The 25,159-nt window shown below is 35.2% G+C and overlaps 1 protein-coding gene across 2 annotated transcripts in view; it reads right to left on the bottom strand.

Annotated features, from left to right (window-relative positions):
• The window catches only part of Wls (Wnt ligand secretion mediator), a 92,068-nt gene that overhangs the window by 57,776 nt on the left and 9,133 nt on the right, over positions 1-25,159 (bottom strand). The window contains exons 1-2 of one of the 2 annotated variants that reach the window (XM_038311738.2): positions 9,110-9,194; positions 1,714-1,986 (exon numbers count right to left, since the gene is read on the bottom strand). In XM_038311738.2, the coding sequence (XP_038167666.1) occupies positions 1,714-1,957 (244 nt within the window). In that variant the 5' untranslated portion in view covers positions 1,958-1,986; positions 9,110-9,194. Of the gene's footprint in view, positions 1-1,713; positions 1,987-9,109; positions 9,195-25,159 lie in introns of those variants that run through there. The other variant, XM_038311737.2, reaches the window with a different exon arrangement.

The raw sequence follows: 25,159 nt of genomic DNA, 5'->3' as shown, positions 1-25,159 counted from the left end.
TTATAAAGGAAAACATGCCATTGGGGCTGGTTTAGTTTCAGAAGTTTAGTCCATTATTGTCATAGCGAGAAGAATGGCCACATACATGCAGTGATGGGGGGAAGCTGAAAGTTCTACTTCTTGATCCATAGGCAGTAGACTGAAATACACTTCCTTCAACAAGGCCACACCTACTCCAACAAGGATACAGCTCCTAGTAATATCATTTCCTACAGGCCAAGCATTCAAAAACGTGAGTCTATGGGGGCCACACCTATTCAAACCATGACACCCTTCATCACAGAAACTTTTCATTGCAACAGATTGAGAATATTACAAAAAAACCACGACTGATCAAAATGTAGATTGCAATAGATCATATGGTTCCAGTCCTGATTGATATATCTACAACATAATTGCAGAAGATGAAATAGAAAGATTGAAAGACTCAGAGGAATAGGATTTTTCTGTGAAATTGTATCTCCTAGTAATCAAAGAGGCTATACCCATGAACACCAACATGACTGCCTAAATGAAATCTGAACAATAAGGGCAACAATGAACACAGTAACATAGAAAAGGAGAACGTCATAGGGTCTCAATGCTAGACAAAGAACTATAGGTAATTGGGGAATGCTGAGACTGGGAGAAATGATCTTCCCCAGGAGTAATCCCTTCAATTGGTTATCCAATACAAAGTGATCAGCCCTGAGATCTTATACATGAAGGTAATGCTATACAAGCTGAGGCAATTGTATTCATGCATTTACTTAACAATCTTTTATAAATTTAATGGAATAAAATTTAAAAATTGATTGTCAACTTCCAAACTTTCACATAAACTTACCAGAAGCTGTGATTATTTTATTAAATAACTTTAATGCTAAAAATGAAATCAATTATTGGCCAGGCATTTTACACAACACAAAAGTCAGAGTATCAAAATGATCTAGTTTTTCTCACATACTAATAAACAGATACAAGCTTTAAAAACCTAAGTATTGCACCAAACAATAATTGCTATGGCAACAAGTTGTTATTCCTAGCAATACTTCACCTTTCAGTCAGTTGTAAACATCTCAGCCATAATTTAACTATGCAAGCAATATTTAAGTAGTTGTTACCAGAATTAGTGTCACAGGTTATTAAAATGTTTCTTTGAATAACTAAAGTACTGTCTTGGAGTAGAAAAGTGGCCTCCATTGGTTGCTTGGTATCCTTTTTTTGTAGGAGAATGATCTGATCCAAGAGACATTTTCATTCATAGCTTCCTACACACAAAATTACAGCATAAAAAATATAAACACAATCACAAACAGGGAGTTGATCTACCAAGGAAACATATAAAAAATAATTCAGTTGTGCTACGTTGTCAAAGTAGACATTGCTTAGCCAACTAATTTATGAAAGAAATGAGAAAACATCTGGGAAGGCACTAAGGCCATGTAACAACTGGAATTTCTTGAAGAATGACTAGGTTTTCAATAAGAAGCCTTTACTCTATGTGAAAAAACGAGAATGGTAAAACAAGAGGAGATGGGACTTAAGATATGGTTCACTTAAGACCATGTGTCCAGTATGCATGAGGCCCAGGGCTCTATTGCTAACACTTAAAAAGAAAAATATAAAAGAAAATCAGCATGAGCAAGAATGCTAATGGAAGCTGTCTCTGGATGTGTTCACACTCCTAGGAAGGAAATTCCCACAGGTGACCAAAGCAGTTAGGGTACTTACTGATTTGGTTGTTCAACTTGAAAGCAATGTCTAGCTGCATGATAAACAGCATAAACTGGAACCATGGGCTCATCTCCATAGAAGGGAGGGGAATATGTACAGAAAACACAATGTCATTGGCTTCAATTTCCCTCGGAATTGCTTCCTCAATGTCGCGGATCTTTTCACACTTGTTGGGTCCCCAAGGCACCAGCCATCTTGTCTGATGGTGGTTCTTGCGGACATCCACACATTTTATTGACATGTAGGGCACTGCTGTTGTGGGTGCTGGAGCTGAAAAGAGAAAATTTTCCTGTTTTAGAAAGGAATCCATCTTATTAACCACTTCTAGCTAATGCTCTTTTCTGTTGTGCCTTCCAGTTAGTTGTACATCGCCATCTACAGCTGGGGAGCAATTGCTCTCTGTCATCCTCGAAATCCAAGTGAGGACCCTCCTGTCATCTGCAGAAGGTCACAAAAGTATTTCCACAAGCCTTCTCCCCATTGTATTTCCAGTTAATTATAGTACGCACTTGTAAGCAATCTACTTAAATAGCAGCCTCCATTCAAATCTTTGTCACAAAATTCCAATGTGACCCAAGAGCTGGGGTACTGAGTAAGGACAATTGTAGAGATAAGTCTCTGAATTTAGATGCCAGGTCTTAGACCTGGTTGACAAGTTAGTTACATCTGTGCTAGCCTCAGGACCCTCATCTAAGAGACAAGTTGGCTATCTTCTAAGGTTTCTCTTAGTTCTATTGTTCCAAACCACTACCTTTGATGTAAAAAGGAACTATGCTGACCTCAAAACTCCACTTAGCTTGGTACCTGTCTGAAGATGGATATTCAAAGACTGATAATTCTAAAACAAACTAAAATAATACCCATGTTTATCAAATATCAAATAATATTTGAAATATATAATAAGGAATCACTGTTCTGTTTCAAAATGATTAATATGACTATAATAGTTAAATTGCAAAATATAATTTGAATTTTAAAACATATACCTAAAATTCTCCTGAAGAATAGTAACTACTGCTTTAAAAAGCATCAAAACATTATTCTTTATTTAATATTTAATATATTAATATCTGTATTAATGGTCAATGTATTAATATCTTAATGTCTATATTAGTAACAAATAGGTTTTCAGAAAGACTAACCAATAACAAGTAAAAATGCTAGGAACTTTTGCACTTAAGAAGTATAACTGAAAGTCCTTGGGTGTTGGGTATTTATTACATCAACATGGTATTTCTATGGATTCATGCTATGAGAGATTTTTTTCCTCAAAACTCAAAACCATACAGCCATAAATACTTGTATACCTAATTTATCTAACACCATCTTGTCTAGCATATTATTAGAAATGAGTCAAACATTGATAATTTTGGTCAGTTAAACAGCTTCCTGATGTTAGAAAGACTAAGTGAAACATTTAATTTGATCCTTTTTAATGTGGTTGGAAACTAAATAGTAAGGCAAAAGTCATAAATTCCACTTTAAATAACATAGTTCAAATGACTATTTCTTGCAGAAATACATTTTAAAACCTCTCTTCTTCCAAAATGTACCTAACCTTTTGCCATTTATTTTATTCTTTTTGGAAGTAGCTGAGTTTCTCAGTTGAGCTCCAAAACCACATTCCACATGGAACAAGAGAGCACTGAACACTAGACAGTACAGAGACTGTATTTTCAGTAGCTTATGTAGGAGACTGTGGAGCGACCAATCTGGTTTTCATTTTCTTTTTTTAATTAACACAGTGTATCACCCTTAAAATAAAATTCCCAGGAATACTCATATTTTTAAGAGATTCTGGTAATGGACTTGAAGAAGCTCCAAATGTGTCTCCTTCCCCCTTTCTCCCTCTCTTCCTCCTTTCCTCCCCACATCTGTACCTACTTAAAGGCAGCTATGCTGGGAGCATAAGGGCATTCCAGAGGGTGGTCTGAATGGGATTTGGAGGAGCCTTTGAACTCTCAGTGATCAGGTCATAATAACCTTCCCCTAATTTAGGTTAGGAATGCCTGATTTGCAACAAAAAATGATATTTGAAGATTAACGTGCTTGGGCTGTGTGGAAGGAATATGGAGAACAAATTAGTTTGTATTTGTGCTTATAGATATTAATTAACAGAACTTTGAAACTTGAAAAGCATAATGATTCTGAGTGAAATAGTCAACAACTTCAGAAATATTTTATTTTTCCAAGAGAATTTAGCAATAAAAATAACAAAAAAACAATGATACACAAATACTTTCTTCTATGTCTCTAAAAGGAGGTTAACTTTTGAATACTCTCAGTTAAAAAAACTTATACTCACTGTCTCTATGGCTTTAAAAATATAAATAACTGCTGTCCAGTAGTGGTGTATACCTTTAGTCCAAGCTCTCAGGAAGCAGAGGAAGGCCTGTGGGTTTGAGGTCAGCCTGGTCTAAAGAACAAGTTCCAGGACAGCCACAAAGAAATCCTGTCTTGGGGGTTAAACATCACCCCCAAGTTTACCTAGGATGTCATCATTTTACTTTATTTTTCTCTATCTTGTTCTACAAAATAATTTTAGGGTACTAGAAATATCAGTTCATATTAAAGGTGTAACAAACAGACTGATTTAAAATAGATAACAGAAGCAATAAGTGGATAATGCCAGTTCCTAAAGCTTTCATGTGAATTATGAAAGTAAGAGGCTCAATATCTCCTTCACCTTAGGATGTAGAGAAACACCTTCATGTCTGTGAGGGATTATCTCAATTAGGTTAGTTAAAATAAAAAAAACCCACTCTAGATGTAGGTGACATCATTTTCCCCAGAAAAAGGAAAGAGCAATCCTAACACCAGAGTTCATCATCTTTCTCTGCTTCCTGACTGTGGATACAATGTAAACTAATACTTCAAATTCCTGACACTATCATGGACTGTACTAAAACTGTAACCCAAAATAAGCTCTTTCTTGCTTTTGTCAGGATGTTATCACAACAAATAGAAAGGTAGCTAATGAGTATATGTGTATGGCAACAGATGCACATGCACCACACAGGTTAGCACAAACAACCCATGTTAACATACAAATGTACTCAAACAGTAAACTATGCCCCTTACATTGCAGCACACAGATATACACATCTCATGGTAACCTATAGACATACAACCACATGGCAACAGCAACACACAATCCACGAACATCAAAGTTTAATGCAAAGTAACTTTCTGAAGCAAACACTTAAAAAATGTTTACTGTGGCATAAAGTTATGAATAAATGGCATAGACAGTTTAACAGGATAGTTTTAGAAATTGCAGTAGTTATATATTTCATTCTGGTTCTACAAAATTTAAAAATATTTAAATTTAAATGTTTACATATTATGCAGATGAGTATTTAAATGGTTGGTCTGTATTCTCAACTATACCAAAGACAGAAGAATAGAATTACTTTATAGAATCCACATGCAAATAAGCAGTTACACTTGGTTTGCATTACTTGCTCAGTTTAGATCCTCTAAATTGAGAGAAATAAAGCAATCAAAGTGCTTTGGGACACTGAGTCAAACTCTCACATAGTATGTGAAATATTATTGTAAACAGCCGGGCGGTGGTGGTGCACGCCTTTAATCCCAGCACTCGGGAGGCAAAGACAGGCGGATCTCTGTGAGTTCAAGGCCAGCCTGGTCTACAAGAGCTAGCTCCAGGACAGGCTCTAAAGCTGCAGAGAAACCCTGTCTTGAAAAACCAAAAAAAAAAAAAAAAAAAAAAATTATTGTAAACATGAAATTACTTTAGGTTAAAGACTGGTGCCAGGTTTTTTGAAAAAATAATACAACATGCATAAAAGGCTCTGCAAGACGTTCAGCACATAAAGTTTGTCAGTTATTAGACATGTTAATTAGAAAAGTAACATAATGACCTAAATTTGGATTAAAAAACAATTGATACTCACCTTTAGTTTCTACCAACAAAGAAAAACTGAGTCGCAAAGTCTGACATAAGTACATAAAATCACTAACTCTAAGCTATATTTCTGAAAAAGTCTGTTATTACATCACTCTATGATACTTAAAACAGCAAAAATTAAACTCACATGAAATGAGCACAAAAGGCCTCCACAGAAGACCAAATAACTCATCTATTAATGCTCATTGCTCTCCAAACCAAAATTTGAGGTACATTTCCATGCTTCTGCAGCACCTCAAAATGTATAACTTGTTAGCCAAAAGGTTAAGTAGAACATAGTCAAAATCACCTCTATGAAAAAAGTCAGAGTCACAGTGTAATACCTTGAGTCATGATCACAAAACCTAGCATGAGCATGGGAATCTCTCACAGGTACCTTGGAAGTCCTCAAAACTGTTTTGGCAGGCTGTGGGTATGAGGGGCAATAAAAAGTAAATAACTGATTCTACTTTTTGAACAAGCAAGCCACAGTACACATTATATCAGAATTTTAGAGTTAGAAAACCCCAAAACTAACTAATCTCATAAGAGAAACATAAGAGAAGCTACTGTAAAGTACAATCTTCTGATGTTGGTTATTTATAACTTATTATCTAGCATCTATATAGCATAGATGTTCTGATTTTATCTGTATCATTAGCACTAATACAGATAAACAATAACTAAGATATGAATTGCAAATCACTTTCATGTTTATTTAAAGAGTTCCATGAAGAAAAAACATAATATGCAGCTCCTAAAAATACATTAGAATCATCTAAACTTAATTCTCCCAAATTTATTGGATTCTTTTGGGATGGCAAACTAGAACAGACATGACTCTGGGTAAGCAATACAGTGTTTCTAGAAGAATATATTTGAAGACTTTTTAGACAAGAATATAGAGACAGGTTGCCTTCAAAGCACCTTCAAAGTTCAAAGTTCTTTATTGAACTTACTGATAATTCAGATAAGCATATGATAGCACAGTTTGGCTCAGGAAAGGGTAAGTTCTCCATTCACAATAAATTCAGAGAAAAAAAAAGGATAATTAAGAGAGCCAAAACTAAAACAAAGGTTTCATTTGGTCATACCAAGATGATAAATTCTCCTATGTGTATATGCTCGAGACATGTGAAGGAATGCAGAATTTATTGTGAGGTATTGATTTCTCTCCATTTTCTGACAAGTTTCAATAAACAAGTGTAATCAAATAAACAAAATATAGCTGAGGATAATCACAAAGCAAGACCTGTTAATTACCTATCTAGATTTCACAAATTTCCACAATAACCATTTCCCTAGTTGTTCAATGAAAAGGTAAGTCCTTATAATTTGTGAATTATTATACTTAAGGAAAAAGGTAAAATTTAAGGGTAATGTATAGTTTTTGGAATTATTGTGTTTCAGTCACTATGCAAATGTTAAATATTTTAATACATAGCTTCTAGGTTCTAACTCAAGTGTTACTTCCTTTGCCTAATTGGTTAAATGCTATGAGCCAACATCTAAGGATTCCTCCAATTTCCTTTTAGTAATAGTAAACATTGCTTCTTCTGGTGTCAGTGTTATCTGGTCTATTTTCATTACAACATTCTATTGAATATGCACACATCTAAACACTAGGAAATTATAAATTTCTAAACATGTGGCTGCATCTTCCTTCTTTTTAGTATTCATGAAGGCTTAAATATTTAAGTCCTTCAAACTTGAACTGAAGTGCAGGTCTTTATGGAGTCCTTATGTTACAATGAACTGATTGACATTGTTATATTTGATTTACCAACAAACTTTTATCAAACATTTTGCAGGCATCATTGCAAAAATGCCATAATAAATTAGGTGTGTGGCCTTCTTGTATTAATGTACAGTGAAGACTAACACAAAGAGAAAGTCTGGAAGATACCATAATTGTCTTTCACACTGTCCAGGACATAATAATACACATAAGCCCAACCTAGGCTCCTTTCTTACAAATACTTAATATGGATCTTACAAGTCTGTATCAGTAAGTTTATAGCATGAATACTAAATTTTGAGGATTGAAATGAAATTTTAAAGTATTATCTCAGTCTACTAGAAGAAATTTTATTTACATATCAAAAGAAATGAGAATGGTAAAATGGTAAAAAAAAAAAAAAGAGGGGGGTATTTTTAAAATAGTGCTGTCAATGTTTGTGGCCAAAATTAATATTACAGTAGCGTGTTTAATAGCACAATTTTTCCAAAGGGAGGACTTTTTAACTGATTCAATAACTGCTCTTGGGCCTGCATGAACACAAGATAATTGAGACACAAAATAAGGCAAACTGTCCACATCTCAGCCTTAGGCACATATAACTAATGGTAGTAGGCTTGAAGATTTTATGACATATTTTATACACATTCTTAAAAGTATAATACATGTATCTGGGGGTGTGGCTCAGTTGATAAAGTGCTATACAAGCATAGGACCCGAGTTCAGAACCCCCAGCACTCACATAAAAGCTGTACATGATAGCATGTGCCTATAATCCCAGCACTAAGGGAGGAAAAAATAAGAGAATCCCAGAGACCCACAGTGACCCACTTTAGCCAAAAGAGTAAGCTCCAGATCCCTGTCTCAAAATCTAAGATAGGAGTAAAAGTGGAAGGATCTGAAGCTAACTTATGACCTCCAAACATGCATGCATACAGAAGTACACCCACAAACAGATACATACAACAGATACACATAAACAAAAATAAAGAACACAAATAGAAAATATCACCCATTTTCTTGACATCCTATAAACAGCCCTACCTGATGGAGTCTTTGGGTTCTTATGAGATACAACCAAAGAAAGAGACAGATAGAAAAAATTGACAAAGGCTATGAAAAGAGTTTATTCAAAGAGCCATATGATAGGAAGATTATGGAACAGAGGTTCAGACCAACAAGTCCTGTAACAAAAAGGAAAATGTGTATAAGCATTGCTACAAATTTTAATGTCCTCTCCATTGTGTATTGATATTGAAAATCAAGGAATAACTTACTGGATTCTATAAAAATCACATTTGGTTGTGGATTGTTTTATTTTATTTAGGTAAAAAAGCTACATGGAAACTAGAATAGTTGTGTCCAGGGCAATTAAAAAAAGGTATAAAAAGAAGTATGCAAACTCTAGGCATAATTTATTTAATTAGCACATAAAAGCACTGGAAGAGTTAATATCTTAGAACTTTGGGGTTAGACACCTCTGATGGTGGAATTATCACTGTAATAGATTCATTTTAACATTCTGTTCAAAGTCTGACCTTCTCACCCAGTTCTGTTCTGGCTCTGACTCTCTTAGCTTTTCTGACTAAGGATTTCCACCTTAATCCTGTTTGAGAAGTCTTGCTTCACTCAATTATCCAATCTTAAAAGGGAAATTTAGAATGTATAGCTCAATTAAAAAATTAAAAAGGGGAAATTGAGGGCTGGGGAGGTGCCTCAGTGTTGTTACCACCTGTTGCTCTTACCGAGGTCCTGGCTTCAGATCACAGCACCAACATGGTGGCTTATAATGCCAGTTCCAGGGAATCCAGTATCTTCCTCTGACTTCCACAGGAACCAGGCAGGCCTGTGGTACAATTACATGCAAGCAAAACACTCACAGCACAAAATAAATAAACCTTAAAAAGTAATAATTAATTAAAAAAAGAAAAATGTATACTTCATAGTCTTTCCACAACAACATTTCTTATCATGAATTAACTATGATTCCAAGTCCCCAGAAATCCACACCCTTCTAGTTTTTTCATACATCAGTCTGGCTGAATCAGGCTGTCATTTACAAATTATAAAGGACAGCAATAGCTACCCATTTATACGTAATTTCTTAATTGACACAGATTCTAGGAATTTAACAGGAACTGTTTTCATTCTTACAGAGATGTAAGTAGTAAATAAAACTCCCTATTCAGACATGGGTAAAATGAGGATCTTAAAACTACTTATCCTATGTCACAGTCAGTATCAGTCAGTAAGTATGTAGCTATACTGGGGATGAACTCAAATCCATGTGAGCCCACTAACTCTCTTAATGAGAAAAGGGAACAAAAAGATGTATGAGAAATGCATGTGCCATAAGTAACTTAGTTAAAATGGTGAGGTCAGTGTCCAGCTTGTATGAAGTTATATTCCCAGTATGGAGCTGACCACCATTCACAGCTTTGCTATAATGATGGTCATATAGTGGCTTTTTAATTATGGATTTTATACTGAAAACAGGAAAAATGTGGGTTTCTCTACGTAAAAACAACAAGCAGTCATTGGTTACCATGGTAGTGAAAGTACATTTAACCTTGACTGGAAAAGCCATAGTGAGTATGGCTAGGGGTCTAACTAACCTAGACAAGGTGTAGCTTATGCAGAGAACAAAAGTCAAAGGAAGGCAATAGTCATCTTCAATTATGTGAAATACTACTATGAAGTAAACAGGAAACACATGTTCTAGATTATTCCAAATAGAAATTAAATGTGGCCATAGGAAGTACTTTCCACTGAATGGTAAGAAAGAATGTTCATCCATAGCAGTGTGTAGATGGAAGTTTCTGTCCTGCCTGATCCCTCAGCCATTCAATCCCAAATAAACACACAGAGGCTTATATTAATTTTAGACTGCTTGGCCTATTAGCTTAGGCTTATTATTAACTACCTCTTACAACTTAAATTAACCCATAATTCTTATTTAAGTTTAGCCACATGACTTGGGATCTTTTCTCAGTGAGGCATTCTCATCTTGCTTCCTCTGTGTCTGACTGATGACTGACTTTGCCTTTCCTCTTTCCAGAATTCTTCTGGTCTGGTTGCCCCACCTATATTTACTGCCTGGAAACTGGCCAAACAGCGTTTTATTAAACTAAGACGAATCTTAAATCTTTACACTTTACAAGAGCATTATCTCACAGCAGCAGTATTTAAACGGGATGGAAAAATTAAGTAGATTAAAGAGCAAGAGATCATTGGAATGGAAGGTCACTGTAGGAAGACCTTAGGATGGGTGCGACAAGAATAGATAAATTCTAGACTCTCCCCCAAATAAAAATCTCTGTTGAAATATGGATTTCTTGCTGAAAAAGGTAAATTGAAAGTAAGGCTAGAGCTTTACACTGAGAAGAAAATACCAGCAATTGTTAATGTAAAAGGAAAGGAAGATTTCAGCCTAGGAGGAAAGTACGTTAGATGATAAAAGACCAAACATGTGAAGAAATTTGTGGGAAATCATTCCCATCTGTTCTGAATGTATAATCAAGGGAAAGGACAGTCAGGGCTTTTAAGTAAAAATAAAGCTCTTCTCACTGCTTTCCAAATATAAGATACTCAGAGGCTTAAGATTTATGGCCACTTTGTTATTAGGCTTGAAAATTATCTTTAATTTTTCAAGATAGATAAGTGGGGAATAGCTAAATAACAATAAATTGGCAGACCCTTTTTAGTACACTACTGTTGTCCTCTTTCATCATTACTTATGTCTTCAATACCAACAACTCATTATACAACATCTCACAACTAGACTGATAGTTCAGATGGTTAGAGCAGAGATAAATTCAAAGTTCTTTCTTACAAAACCATCCACACTGTAAATTCCAAAGTTATCCTCATAAGTCCTAGAAAATTGACTTGTAGATTCACACAGTGGTGGTACACACCTTTAATTTCAGCACTCATGAGTCAGAAGTAGGCAGATCTCTGTGAGTTTGAGACCAGCCTATTCAACAGACCCAGTTCCAGGACTGCCAGTATAGCACAAATTCTAACTGGTATTAATAATAAAAACCAGAGACAGAAATTGGGGTTAATGCTGAAGATCAGAGAAACAGAGTGTCCAGACACTAGAGAGTTCTTTTGCCTCTCCAATGCCCAGACCGCACAGGCAATTCTGTACTCAAACTGCATCTCCCAGACATCTTCTTCTGTCTCCACCAAACCTCAGACTGCAGACCTTAGTGAGTTCCTGTCTCTTCCCCATTATACTTCTCTCTCCACACAGCCATATTGCTCCTGTCTCCACCCCCCTAGTGCTGGGGTTAAAGGTGTGTGACTCCCCAAAAACTGGGATTAAAGGTATGAGCCACCACCACCTTGATCTGTTTCTGGATTGATCTTGTGAAGCCCAGTATAGCCTTGGACTCAGGCAGATCCATCTACCTGTCTCCTGTGTCCTGGGATTAAAGGTGTATGCCTCCACTCCCTGGCCTCTCTAGTGGCTTAGCTTTGCACTCTCATCTTCAGGTGAGCTTTAACCATCTCAAAGAAAAAAAAAGAAAGAAGGAGAGAGAGAGAGAGAGAATTAACTTGTAGGAGGGCATATAACCTCCTTGTAAAAAGATATATATTGAAAGAATAACAAGTTTCCCTTAAAACCAACAATAAAACTATACAGATTCACCTTTCCCTACTGAATATGAATAATACTAAGAGAATTTCTCCTATTTCTTCATCGTTAGGGCACTCAGAGTATTTACAGTCTTAATATCTTTCAGAACACCAGTTGAGTGAGCATTAAAGATCACTATCTTTGAATTACAAGAAAGGAACTACCAAAGGATAAAGCAAGTTTTCCAAATTTATCCAGGAAATGAGATGATTTGAATCTCTATTCAATACTTATTTTAGAGACTTAGTACAAAGGATTCAAGTCTTGTAAATTCATCAAAAATCCCAAATTTATCTATTTTCCCTACCCATCCAATTTTACCATCTAAGTATTAGCTGGCCACTATGAAAACCTTGGACAGAACCAACCATTGCTATTAGTTACCTACTTTATCAGTAGAACCTGATTCTGCCTGACTAGCTCTGGGAAATTTTTAACTACTTGATTAGCTATTGTATAGTTGGCTTAACTCAGATGAAATTGAACCAAACAGCAGTAGTTTTTAAAAGTGCCTCTCCATTCTGATTACAAAAGAAACATGATTAACAAAGCTCCCTTTGTCCATTCTGAGACAGAGAAAGAGCTCACTGCTCCCTGGCTCCTCTCTGATTACTGAGTCCTTTCCTACTTGTCTCATCACCCACACAATCTGTTCACAGCCCACACAAACAATCAAGCCAGTCTGTGGAGAGTCCTAAAAACATTTACATGGTAAAAACAGACAGAATTAGCAGAACCTCATCTTAACAAAGGATGATGGGACATTCGGTAGAAGAATTCACAAAGGGAAATACAGACAGAGCCCTAAGCTGAATCGATTTGCCCACAATAGCTAACACAATGCCAGTTCTTATGGGGACTTGTCAACTTTCTGGTCAATTTGCAGCCACCTCCAGCTTTTGCCCTCCAAACACTGTTTCTTTTAGAAGTAGTAGTAGTAGTTGCTGTTTGGGTGTTTTGAGAAACAGGGATTTTCTGTGTGGATGTGCTAGAACTGGCTCTGTAAACCAGGCCATCCTGGAATTCAGAGATCTCCCTCATTGTGCCTTTCCCACACCACCACCCCAGTGTTGGGATTAAAAGCATGTGCCACCACTCTTGGCTGGAAGAATTTTTTAAAACAAATGCAATGAACAAGTTAAGGAAGTCCAAATCAGTACCTTAAGGATTCTTCAGTTTTTCTAGAACTTAAAATGTAAAACTAAGTCAGTCACAAAACCTAGTTCCAAATAATAAACAGCTCAATATAAAACACTTAGCACACTTCCTAGAGTATAAATGGTGCTAAAATAATATTGTCTGATTATAATAATATTTTTCTGTGTAGTGCTAACAATATTTTTATAATTATCTTAACTTTTCTATTTACCTAAAATAGTTTACCATATCTGTGAGTTTATCATATCATTGTTAAAATCAGATGCTTCAAATGCTGTCTTCTTTTGCAATAGGTTACTAGGTAAAGTCTCACAGTTGACGTTTAGTTGATTCATTGTGTGCGATAGGCTTACTACTTCTAAAGCCAAGGTCATTCTTTCCTTAGCATCACAGAAAAGCGCAATATCCTGTTCTATGACTGTTTTCCAGAATTTTGTGAAGTGGAAATAAGCCTTTATTATTATCTAAAACAGACCTATGATCAGAATTTAAGAACACTTAAATTAAGAATTGGTCTTTCCAAAGACTATGGTTCTAGTCACAGAACTCACATAGCAGCTCACAAGTGTCCATAATGCCACTTTTAGGGAATCCATGCCCCTCTTCTGGCCTCCATAGATATCAGACATGCACATGATACACAGACATATAAGCAATTCAAACAACCATACACATAAAATACTAAGTAAATCAAAATAAATGTCTGATCCATAGGTAAGCAAAAGACTCAAGATTTACCCTACTGTCTTTAATTAAAAACGAGTGGGAAATGGGTGGGTGGAAAGACCAACATATTTGGCATTGAGGAAAGCATGCCCTTGATTTAATGGCCAAAATAATGTTTCCAAGCAAGGACAGGAAGAAGCATGAAAGACTGGATGTCTAGAGTGGCAAATGATACTCAAACCAGACTTCTTCATACTAGACAAAAAGCTTTTTCTATTTAGCTCATTATTAATTTAGAACATGAATGATATAAATCTTGTCTTCAATTATGCATATCAAATTGTATTTCAAATAATCACCCAATTTTTGACAATCTATGTTAGACTCCAGCTATTCAGTGATATCTTTTCATTTGTATTTGTCTAAAATATGCTTAGAGGTTTTTGTTTTGTTTTGTTTTGTTTTTTGGTCTGTTGCAACTAACTTAGCCCTTAACACCAACTTGCTTTATGTGTCCTGTCTTTCTAATCAAATTGAAGCTGCTAAAAGACAAGGTCTAAGTATTCATACTCTTCTGTAGCCAGATCTAAGTGAGGTAGAGAACTGTAGTCATGTGCTGATTTGCTGTTTATTCTGCCTCATAGTCTCTATCACATCTTAAAAAATCTTCCAGAATCACTAATGAAATTGCACAACCATCTCTAGAGATACTGTTCTATATTGTACAATCATTAAAAATTATATTCTGCCTCCAAAAAGCTCATTTCAGGTGGATACAATGTGGCCATCTATCTTTCACTTGCATGCAAATAAGAACATGTACTAGCATGAGCTTTGTTTCAAAGTCAGAAGCTTAGCAAAATTCTATGATTTATCACTAATGACCTACACAAGCAATTTGTTATTGAACAAATACCTAAATACAAGCACAGACACAGAGATATACACACACAAGCATGCACACAGACAATTTCAAATAGCATTTAAAATTTTTGTAAGTACTTCAACTACAAGGACAAAAATTATCTCAGACTAAAGGATTGGGAAAAGATTTTTCCATCAAATGGGTGTAGAAACATGCTGGTGTAGTTATCCTAATATCTAAAAACAAACATCAAACTAAAATTAATCAAAAGATATGGAGAAGGACATTTCATATTCGTCAAAGGAAAAATCCATTAAGATGAAGTCTCAATTCTGAACATTTATGTCCCAAATACAAAAGTACCCACATTCGTAAGAGAAATATTGCTAAAGCTTAAAGCACACATCAGACCCCACACACTAAAAGTGGAAGACTTCAACACTCTGTTCTTACCACTGGACAGGTGTGCCAGGCAGAAACTTAAGAGAGAAATAAGGGAACTAACAGATGTTATGACTCAAATGGACTTAACAGACATATACAGAACATTCACCTAAACACAAAAAAATCTACTTCTCAGCACCTCATGTAACCTTCTCTAATGACCACATACTCAATAACAAAGCAAAAAAATGGATACAAAATAATTGAAACAACCCTCAGTATCTTATCTGATCACCATGGCTTAACGTTAGATTTCAACAACAACACAAAATATAGGAAGCCTACAATCTCACGAAAACTGAAAAATGCTCAACTGAATTACCACTGTGTCAAGAAAGAAATTAAAGATTTCCTACAATTCAATGAAAATAAAGGCATAACATATCCAAACTTATGGGACAGTATGAGAGCAGTGCTACGAGGAAAGTTCGTAACACTAAGTGACCACATAAAGAATTTGCGGAAATCCCTCACTAGCAACTTAACAGCACACCTGGCAATTCTAGAACAAAAAGAAGCAAACTCACCTTGAAGAAGCTGATGAAAGGAAATAATCAAACCGAGTGCTGAAATCAATAAAAATAGAAACAAAGAGAACAATACAAAGAATCAGTGAAATGAAGAGTTGGTTCTTTGAGAAAAATCAATAAGATAGAAAAACCCATATCCAAACTAATCAAAAGGGAGAGACAGAATATCCAAATTAACAAAATCAGAAAGGAAAAGTGGAAAATAACAACAGATACTGAAGAAATCCACAGAATCTTTACATCATACTTCAAAAATCTGTACTCCACAAAATTGGAAAACCTAAAAGAAATGGACAATTTTCTGTATAAGTACAACTAGCCAAAATTAAATCAAGACCAAATAAACAGCTTAAATAAACCTATAACCCCTATAGAAATAGAACCAGTCATTAAAAGTTTCCCAACCAAGACAAAACAAACAAGCAAACAAACAACAACAACAAAAACAGGGCCAGAGAGTTTCAGCACAGAATTCTGCCAGAATTTCAAATTACCAATACTTCTTAAATTGTTCCACATAATAGAAACAGAAGGAACTTTTTATGAAGTTACAGTAACCCTGGTACCTAAACCACACAAAAATTCAACTAAGAAAGAAAATTATAGACCAATCTCCCTTATGAACATTGATGCAAAAATACTCAATAAAATATTGGCAAACCGAATCTAAGAATACATTAAAAAAATCATGATCAAGTAGGCTTCATCCCAGAGATACAGGAATGGTTCAATATTCAAAAATCTGTCAATGTAATACACCATATAAACAAACTGGAAAAAAAAGACATGACCATCATATTAGATATTGAATAAGCCTTGGACAAATCCAACACTTCTTCATAATTAAGGTTTTTGAGAGATTAGGGATACAAGGAACATGTGTAAACATAGTAAAGGCAATACACAGCAAGCTGACAGCCAATATCAAAATAAACTGAGAGACACTCAAAGTGATTCCATTAATATCTGGAACAAGACATGGCTGTCCACTGTCTATATCTATTCAATATAGCGCTGGAAGTTTTAACTGGAGCAATAAAACAACAAAAGTAGCTGTTTGGAGCCCATTGCTCATGGAGAGATACCTTGCTCAGCCTAGAAACGGGGGAGGGCCTTGGTCCTGCCTTGAAGTGATATGACAGACTTTGGAGACTCCCCATGGGAAGTCTTACCCTTTGTAATAAGCATGTGGGGGGTTTTGTGGGAGAAAGGTGGGGAGAGAGGAGGGAGGGGGAACTGTTATTGGTATCTAAAATTTAAAAAATTAAATAAAAGATTTCTTTAAAAAAGTATTGTACCTAACACATTATTACAGGAGCTCCATTCCAACCAAATGAAATGTTTGCAACGTAGCAATGGTTTCCACTGATCTTAATTTTAAAACTTATTAATAAGTACAATAATCTTTCAACTCTGAGAGATAAACTATTCAAAGATGGTTGGGCAAAAAAATATATATAAATCAGCTGAGCATACTGGTGCAGAGCTATGCCCCCAGAAAATAAAGATTCCAATCTGAGGCAGCCTACATTAAAGAAAAAAAACCTATCTCTCATTTAGTAAGGTTCACACTGAGTGATCTTTAAATGGTTGTTTTGAGAAATTAAGATATGTGAAGAGATTTCATTTCTTTCCATAATTAAATTCTACCTTGTATTTAATTAGACTCCAACAAAGAAAAAAGAGAAAAAAGATGTCTCTTCTTGGTGGGTTCCACCAAGGTCTTAGAATTCACTTGATCAGGTAAATTTAAGCCATGCTTTCATGGTAGCTAGACTTGGCTACATATCTATCACTAAAACCAAAAGTAAATAATAGCTGAAGCCATATGGAATGAGTGGGTAAGGAAAGTGCCAAAAATGAATTCAGAGTCCTGCTATGAAAACGGATTGAGCACAGGGATGGAACCACCTCCAGTGTTCTAGTTTCTATGATAAAACACTCTGATCAAAGGCAAATGAGGAAAGAAAGGGTTTAATTCAGTTTATAGGTTACAGTCTGTCATAGAAGGAAATCAGTCAAGCAGAAATCATGGAATAATGCTGCTTACTGGCTCAATTATAGACCTATGCTTAGTTAGCTTTCTTATATAGCCTATATCTGCTCAGGGAATGGTGCTGCCTACAGTAGACTTGGCCTTCTTTATCAATTAACAATCAAGTGACCTCTCTCACAGACAGATCCACAGGCTAATCTGATCCTAGTAACTTCTCAACTGAGAGTCTCTGCCAACTAACTGTGTTGTCAAGTAGAGTTGAAGCTTAACTAAGCTACCCCTCAAAAACAAAATAAGTAAAAAGACTTAAAAATGAACAAAACCTTCATATTTAACCATCAAATTTAACTAGAGAATTATTTTTTAAAAAGAGGAAGATATACTCAGCACATTAACAAAAACTTTAAAAAAATAAGAAATGCCCAATTCTAGACAACAAGCATGGAGTTGTGCACTCCTAGATTTAACTAGTTGGTTATATGGTGATTGTCACTGATCATCAATCTTTAAAGGTAAATCCACAGACTTGAAATTGCTAATAAATTATAATAAAGATGTAGATAAGAGTTTAAATATAAAAGTTTTAGAAATATTTTATAATAGTTTCTAGTCTAAAAATATTGAAAACTCAAATCAAAAAACACTGAATAATTCAATTGTGATGTTCTGTGACACATGATAGTAACACCCAAACAACCATCTATTGGCATAGTATAGCTAAGAAAAATGCATGTCACAGAAGAGTCAATACTGTAAGTGACCAAACTTCAGAAAAACCTAGTCAATTGGCTTTTCCCTTTTCTTGAGAGCATTTTCTAGCTCCTCCTTTAAAATTTACCAAAGTATCTAAAAAACTAGATTCTGCTTGGGGAAACAGAAAAAACACCAATGACCTGAACAGATTACAACTTATCAAAACAATACTTAAAGAGACATCCAACAATTCTTTCACTGAAGCAACTATGAGTTGTATGGAAAAAGATAAAATAAGAAAAAAACTATAGAAGAATTTACTTCTCCTAGAAGATGGCTCAGAAGTCATATATGGCAATTTTTACAACAAATAATTCTATGTTAAAAAATACAACAATGCCTTTTTACTCTTCTAACACATGTTACCATGTAGCAAATAAGATTCCCAATTTTCGAGTTTTAATCACCACAAATCTAGTGCTTTCCCAAACAAAACTCACCATAAACATAATTCTTTTCTCAGTTTCCATGACTTTAATTGTGAAGATCCTTGGCGAACTGGCCTATCTTGGAATTTTGTCAAGATCAAATGAGGTGATTTCTACAAAAGCACTTTGAAGAAGGATAAAAGCTGTCTACCAATGTAAGGTATCAGGAATATCAAATGCATGTCCTAGACTTAACATACACTCCACAAAGCATGATAAAGGTCACAACAAACCTTTGGTGTCTGCATTACCTCCATTTTTTTTCTATTGTTATTTCTGAAAACAAAATGTTTGCTTACAACATTTCCCTATAATCTAGGGGGAGGTTCTCACTGTCTTTAAATTATCTGAAGAGTAATTATAAAACATAATTCTATAATTAAAACAGGTAATTAAATAATGAAATTAATACCAAAGAAAAATTTAAAGGACATATATGCCAAGAAAAGACACCTCAATAGGGCAAAAAATCCTAAACTAGAAACAAATACAGGGATAATGGTTTCCATATTATCACATTAAAGCCAGGACAGTTATAAATCTTAGAAGACACTTCTGAATGTGAGCATTCGTTAGAGTAATATTAACAATATTTTACATGACTCCAATACCTTTGCATTTGAGAAACTCCTGCTTTTAAAAATGGTTGTTTCTTGGTAGAACTGTGCCTCTAAACCACAGATTTATAGTATTTTTTTCTACAGTGAACTTATTTTCAAGAAAGTAAAACTTTTAAGAAAACATGGATAGGTACATAATAAGTATACTAGAATTTTTAAGTATGCTTTTGTCTTAAATTCCTCCCCCAAGTCTATTCTCCGCCCCTTGAGGATATTTACAATCTTCGATGACACATGCTCTATACCTTCTTGGTTCAAGGAAAACACACCTACAGCATTTCAAATTAACTACTGACCCTTACTCTCACACTATAAACAAACCCTTTTCAGAATCTCAATTGCATTGTGTCCACATTGGTTAAAGCTGGAAGCCTGGTGACCTCATGTGGTGTTAGCTTCTCCCATGCACCAACAGCATCCGCCTTTCTACTCAATTACCCTTTTTGGTGCCAGAGGATTGCTACCCAATGAACATACACAATAGGCTTCTGCTTCATTACACTAACCAACAGCAGGATAGAAATAAGCAGAAGAGGAATAAACAAGCTAATTTATCATGAGGCCAGAGCAAGCATTCACCCTTCTTGCCATGGAAAACTTGAGTGGTTAACAGGCATCTCTGCAGTCTGAGGTGATGTTTATGATCTTACACATTATAGACCAGCTGCAAAGAACCTTAATGATTCATGAATTTTTCAGATTATCAGGTGTGAACACAAGTACACAAGAATCCCTGCTTTGAAAACACTAAATTCCTATATAAAATCTACTCAATAATTATTTGGGGATTCTCAGCCCAGGATTTCAGATAATGGGGACTGACATTCTGATAATTTGCCCCAAGTGCCCAACCTGACTGTGGGGCCTCTGTTATTCATCATGAACGAGGTGGTCAGGAGGGACCCAGCCTCTTTGTAAGGAGGATCTGGTGCCCCTTCATTAGGCAAGGGCACAGCGGTTGATTAAATTAACAACTTCGGAGGGCTTCAGTCCCAGTTCCCAGACATTAGCACCATCATCCAGAACAAATTAAAGTCTCACAGCAATTAAGCAGATTTTGAAAATGAATTTCCCATGGTTCAATAGCTCAATAGCAATCTTGAGTTAAGTAGTAGAACAGAGTTTGAAGGAGAGAGTAGGAATTGCTAAATTTCTAAAGTAAATGTGCAGCTGGCAGAAAGACAACAGAAAGCCTCTGTTGAGTGTCTCTACTTAGTGAGACTTTGAATTTTAGGCACCAGAAGTGAAAAAAAGTAAAATTTAAACAAAATTGTTGCATTAAAAAGATGAATTTCAGAACAATTTCCTTTTTCTATTTTTATTATTTTTAATTCCTTTAAGAGTGTTATGTTCCGAATTAAAATTTTAAATAGGAGACAGAAAACTTATTTCCTTTCACAAGATTTTAACTCAAACCAACAATTTAATATAATCCACATCTTAAGGATCTTTAGAACAGCTTCCCCAGGACCCTAAAAACAAAATAATCATTGTTTAATTTTAAAGATTCAGTATTTGACAGACCCTATACTGAAGTCTTTTAACATCTTATTTGATCTTATGAGATAAGCCGGGAGAGTCATACTTAACTGTCTTTGAAGAATACTCAGACTTGGGTTAAGTAATTATTCAAGGTTGCATAACAAGTACATGGTAGAGCCAGGATTTGAATCCACACCTTCATGGTTATAATTTACTGGTGAAATCCTTGCTTAGCATTCCTAGAAAATAGATTCTATCTCTAACATGATAAATAAATAAGTTTAAAATTTAAACTCCTATTTAAATCTAATCTTTCAGTCTCAAAAAACAACTATATGTAGGCAAAATGTTTAGAAAAGTAGAAAAATGAATTCCCATTTTTAAAAGTTTGTAGTCAAACTGTGGGGCTCTAAAATGAGTCCTTTCAGAACAGTCCTCATGAAGAAGAAGAAACTCATCTAAAATAAGTCCCTCCAAACAGTCCCAGTGAAGCAGAAGAAATATATTCCCTTTGTAAACACAATAAATCACAAGTTTTCCACTATCACTCAGCATCTCTATTTGATTATTAAAACTTTGGAAATATATGCACTAGAGCATATTCCTTTTATATTTAATTGTGAAGTATGGGCAAGCAATCACAGCCAATTATCTATGTTTATGCACAATAAAAGCCAAAACCACATAAACAAGAGGGAATGACCATGAACAGTGACTGGGAAGCTTAGATCAAACTATATGCTGTCCCTTGGTCTCCTCTGGGCCTTGATTTCCACAATATAAGAGAGGTCCCCTTTCAACTCCAAAAATGGTACAAGTTTATTCATATCCAACCAAGCATACATACCATGAGGATATGCATAAACTTTGTTAACATGTTCAAGAGAAAAATAATAGTCTTAGTTTCATTTAAACATGAAAGTACAGCCTGGAATACACTTCAAAATTTATGGTAGACCTTAATGAACATTTTTAATATCCTTGCAGTAAGTCCAAAGTACAAGGCATTTGCCTATGCAATTCTTCAACCATATTCCTGGTACTCATATTGTGCTTGACTATGATAAAACTGCACATCAATATAGGATTTATAGTTTTGCATAGTTTCTTGCATACTATATTATAATTAAACTATTCTTATTTTAGAGCTCAGATGGTAACAGAGGAGTACGCTGGTAGAGTGCTGACACAGCATTCACATGCCTCTACTGCCACAAAAAATGTTGACAATACAGCTCTATAGTTCTAGTTAATACTCCGATAGGTGATATGAATTAGTAAAAGATCATCATTTTTCCTCAAATCTGATATTCAAAAATATCTATCATATATTATGCATTTGGAAGAGGAAAATGTCATATGGATAATGACTCCAGTTTTATATTGTAAAACAAAAGAGCAGCTAAGGCGTGTATTGTAACAAGAGATAGAACATGTAATTAAAATTTCTTTAAAATTTGTTACCTAGTGTTACCTATGCTATGAACAGCCATGCTTTTAGATTTTGAGGGCAGTGTCAATGATTTAACTCAGAGCCTTGTCTGAGCTATCTCCCCAACCCCAAACCAGAATATTAAAAGGAAAATATTTAAGATTCAAATTAAATCTTGAGAAAACTATTAATAAAAACTAAGCCCAAAGATAAATGAACTGCTGTGATTACCAAATATGTGGATGATATACTTCTTGAGCTATTGGTTAGCACAGCCTATGCCAATAAGAAAGTCACAAAGCAGTATTGTTGAGTTTTCAGTAGTACCTAACCCATTGAGAAGCGAAAGCACAGATGAACACACATATATACATGTGTTGCTAAGCATGTACTTAGTGGTAACTTCTAATGCAGAAATGTGAGGTTCTCAGAAAGTGATTCCTGTAATGCCTATGAGAAGGCACACATGGAACAAATGTGTAAGTTATACTCACTTAAATTCCATGTTCTGCCTATACATTCTTTAGACAAAGAAACTGAGACTTACAACATATTAAAGTTTTGCCTACGTTTCAGAGGAAGTCTGATAACAGATAAACCAGATCACTACCACTGGTTGCTACAATAAAATCCTAGAACTTGAAAAACTTTGAACAGGAGTATTACTGAATTTTGTTTTAATTTCTTATATATAATAGACAACTGTTCTAAGTTTAACCTATCTATAATTCCTGTCCTCTTTTAACTTTTTTGTTTGTTTTGTTTTTTGAGACAGGATGTCTCAGCTATCTTGGAACTCACTCTGGAGAATAAGCTGGCCTGAAGCTCACAGAGATGCACCTGCCTTTGCCTCCCTAAGTGCTGGGATTAAAGGCGTGTACCACCACACCTGGCTCTCTTTTCACTTGAGACAGCATCTCATAAATTGCTAAAGCTAGCCTTGAAGTCACTCCCCAAGTAACAGTGATCCTTCTGCGTTAGCTTCTTGAGTGCTGAGATAAAGGCTTTTACTACCCAGTATAGCAGGCTCTCATTTGGGCCACCAACCAGCTCCCAAATCAGGACATGGAAACTTATTATTTATTATGAATGTTCAGCCTTAGCTTATCCGTATCTCACTAGCCCTTATAATTTATATTAACCTTTTTCTCTTCATGTATGATTTAACCCAAGACTTTTTAACCTTTCATTCTGTATATCCTACTCTGTGTCTGACTGACTGGCAAAGCCCAGGGCATCTCCCACTCTTTCTCCCTTTTTCTCTCCTTTCTTCTTCTCTTCTTTCCTCTTACTTATTCTCTCTGCCTACTACTACTACTGCCTAGCTGTTAGCCATTCAGCTTTTTATTAGACCAATCAGGTGCTTTAGACAGGCAAGCTGAAACAACAACACATCTTTACATAATTAAAAACCACACAAAAAAGTAACACATCTTTGCCTAGTTTAAGAAATTCAACATAAACAAATTTAACTCACCTTCATATAGTTAAAATATTTCACAACATAAACAAATGCAACACATCTTTGCATAAAGTAATATTCCACAGCAATCAGGTTTTCAGTAAACAAAAAATATCATATGAAAAATCTCTAGTCACCATTCCATTTCTCAAGAATCATTCAATACCCAAGTAATCAACCAAATTTTAAAAACTCTCACTAGTGAGGAATTAATGGCTTACTTAGAAAGAGTGGGGATAAGTAGCTACTGTCTCATAGATATGCTAATCCTGGTTTTTATCAGAATCTTGAACATATTCATCATTCTCATAAAATTCATTTTCTTGAGTGAGTGGAGTAAGAGAAGAAAGTAATGAAGAGATTTTTGGGTGTCTGTGAAAAGAAAAAAGAAAGGAGAAATGAGAAAAGAACAAGGGGAACAAATGCTAATTTAAAGACAATCGTGCTCACTCATTTAAAAAAATCAACAAATTATCTCTTTTTTTGCTTTATTTTCATCAGCTATTACACAGAAATACCATGTCTTTTAGAGAGAAACTCTGCTTTGCCTGAGCATGTACAAAGAGTGGTGCCAGGGTCTCAACAGACCTGTTATACATAATAGGCTCTTATGAACCTGAAGGTTCTATGCAGCCAGAGGTTGAAACAAATAAAGATATCTCAGGTCTCACAATTTTCTGTAGCTGCCATCCCTGTCCTCCAACAATATGAAGAATCTGATCTTTTCTAAGTAGAGACATGTTCTGTAAGTTTTAGTAGTTTGTTCATAGACTGCTCAAGAATTTTATCTCTAACTGCTTAGGCCAGGATTGCAAAGCTAAAGCAGGAACCTGATTCACATAGGACAGAATCAGCTTAAGAGAACAGAGCAAAGAAAGGAATGTGGGGGTGTGTCTTTCCCATTAGAGGCATTCTACTCAGGGCAAGTTAGAGCCTAAAGGACAACATAAAACATGTTGAGAAGCAGATTAAAAGAAACTGGACCTCAAAAATGCATGCTTGCTTTGAGAGAAGGCTAGATTTAACAAAGTTGGAGCCACTTCTTAGTTGTGATAACCTGAAGGCAAACATGTTAAGTAAAGAGAGACTGAAAGTTGATATCATGTTAACTAAATTACATGTTGCTTCATGACTGCTTCTTTCAAGAAAAGGAAAGGCAAAGGAAGAATTTACAGTACAATTCATTAGATTGACTTTATTAACGTAGAACTTGAAAAACACTGAGCCAACCAATTTCAGATCAATTGCCTTTTTTCTAAAGAAAAATTTTAATGCTTCGCCAAAACTAATATAGTAGGCTTGATCTTCCTTTTT

Source organism: Arvicola amphibius, chromosome 14 (assembly GCF_903992535.2).
Source record: "Arvicola amphibius chromosome 14, mArvAmp1.2, whole genome shotgun sequence".
Lineage (NCBI taxonomy): Eukaryota > Metazoa > Chordata > Mammalia > Rodentia > Cricetidae > Arvicola > Arvicola amphibius.
The sequence above is the reverse complement of the archived record's forward strand: the minus strand, read 5'-3'. Positions and strand labels throughout refer to the sequence as shown.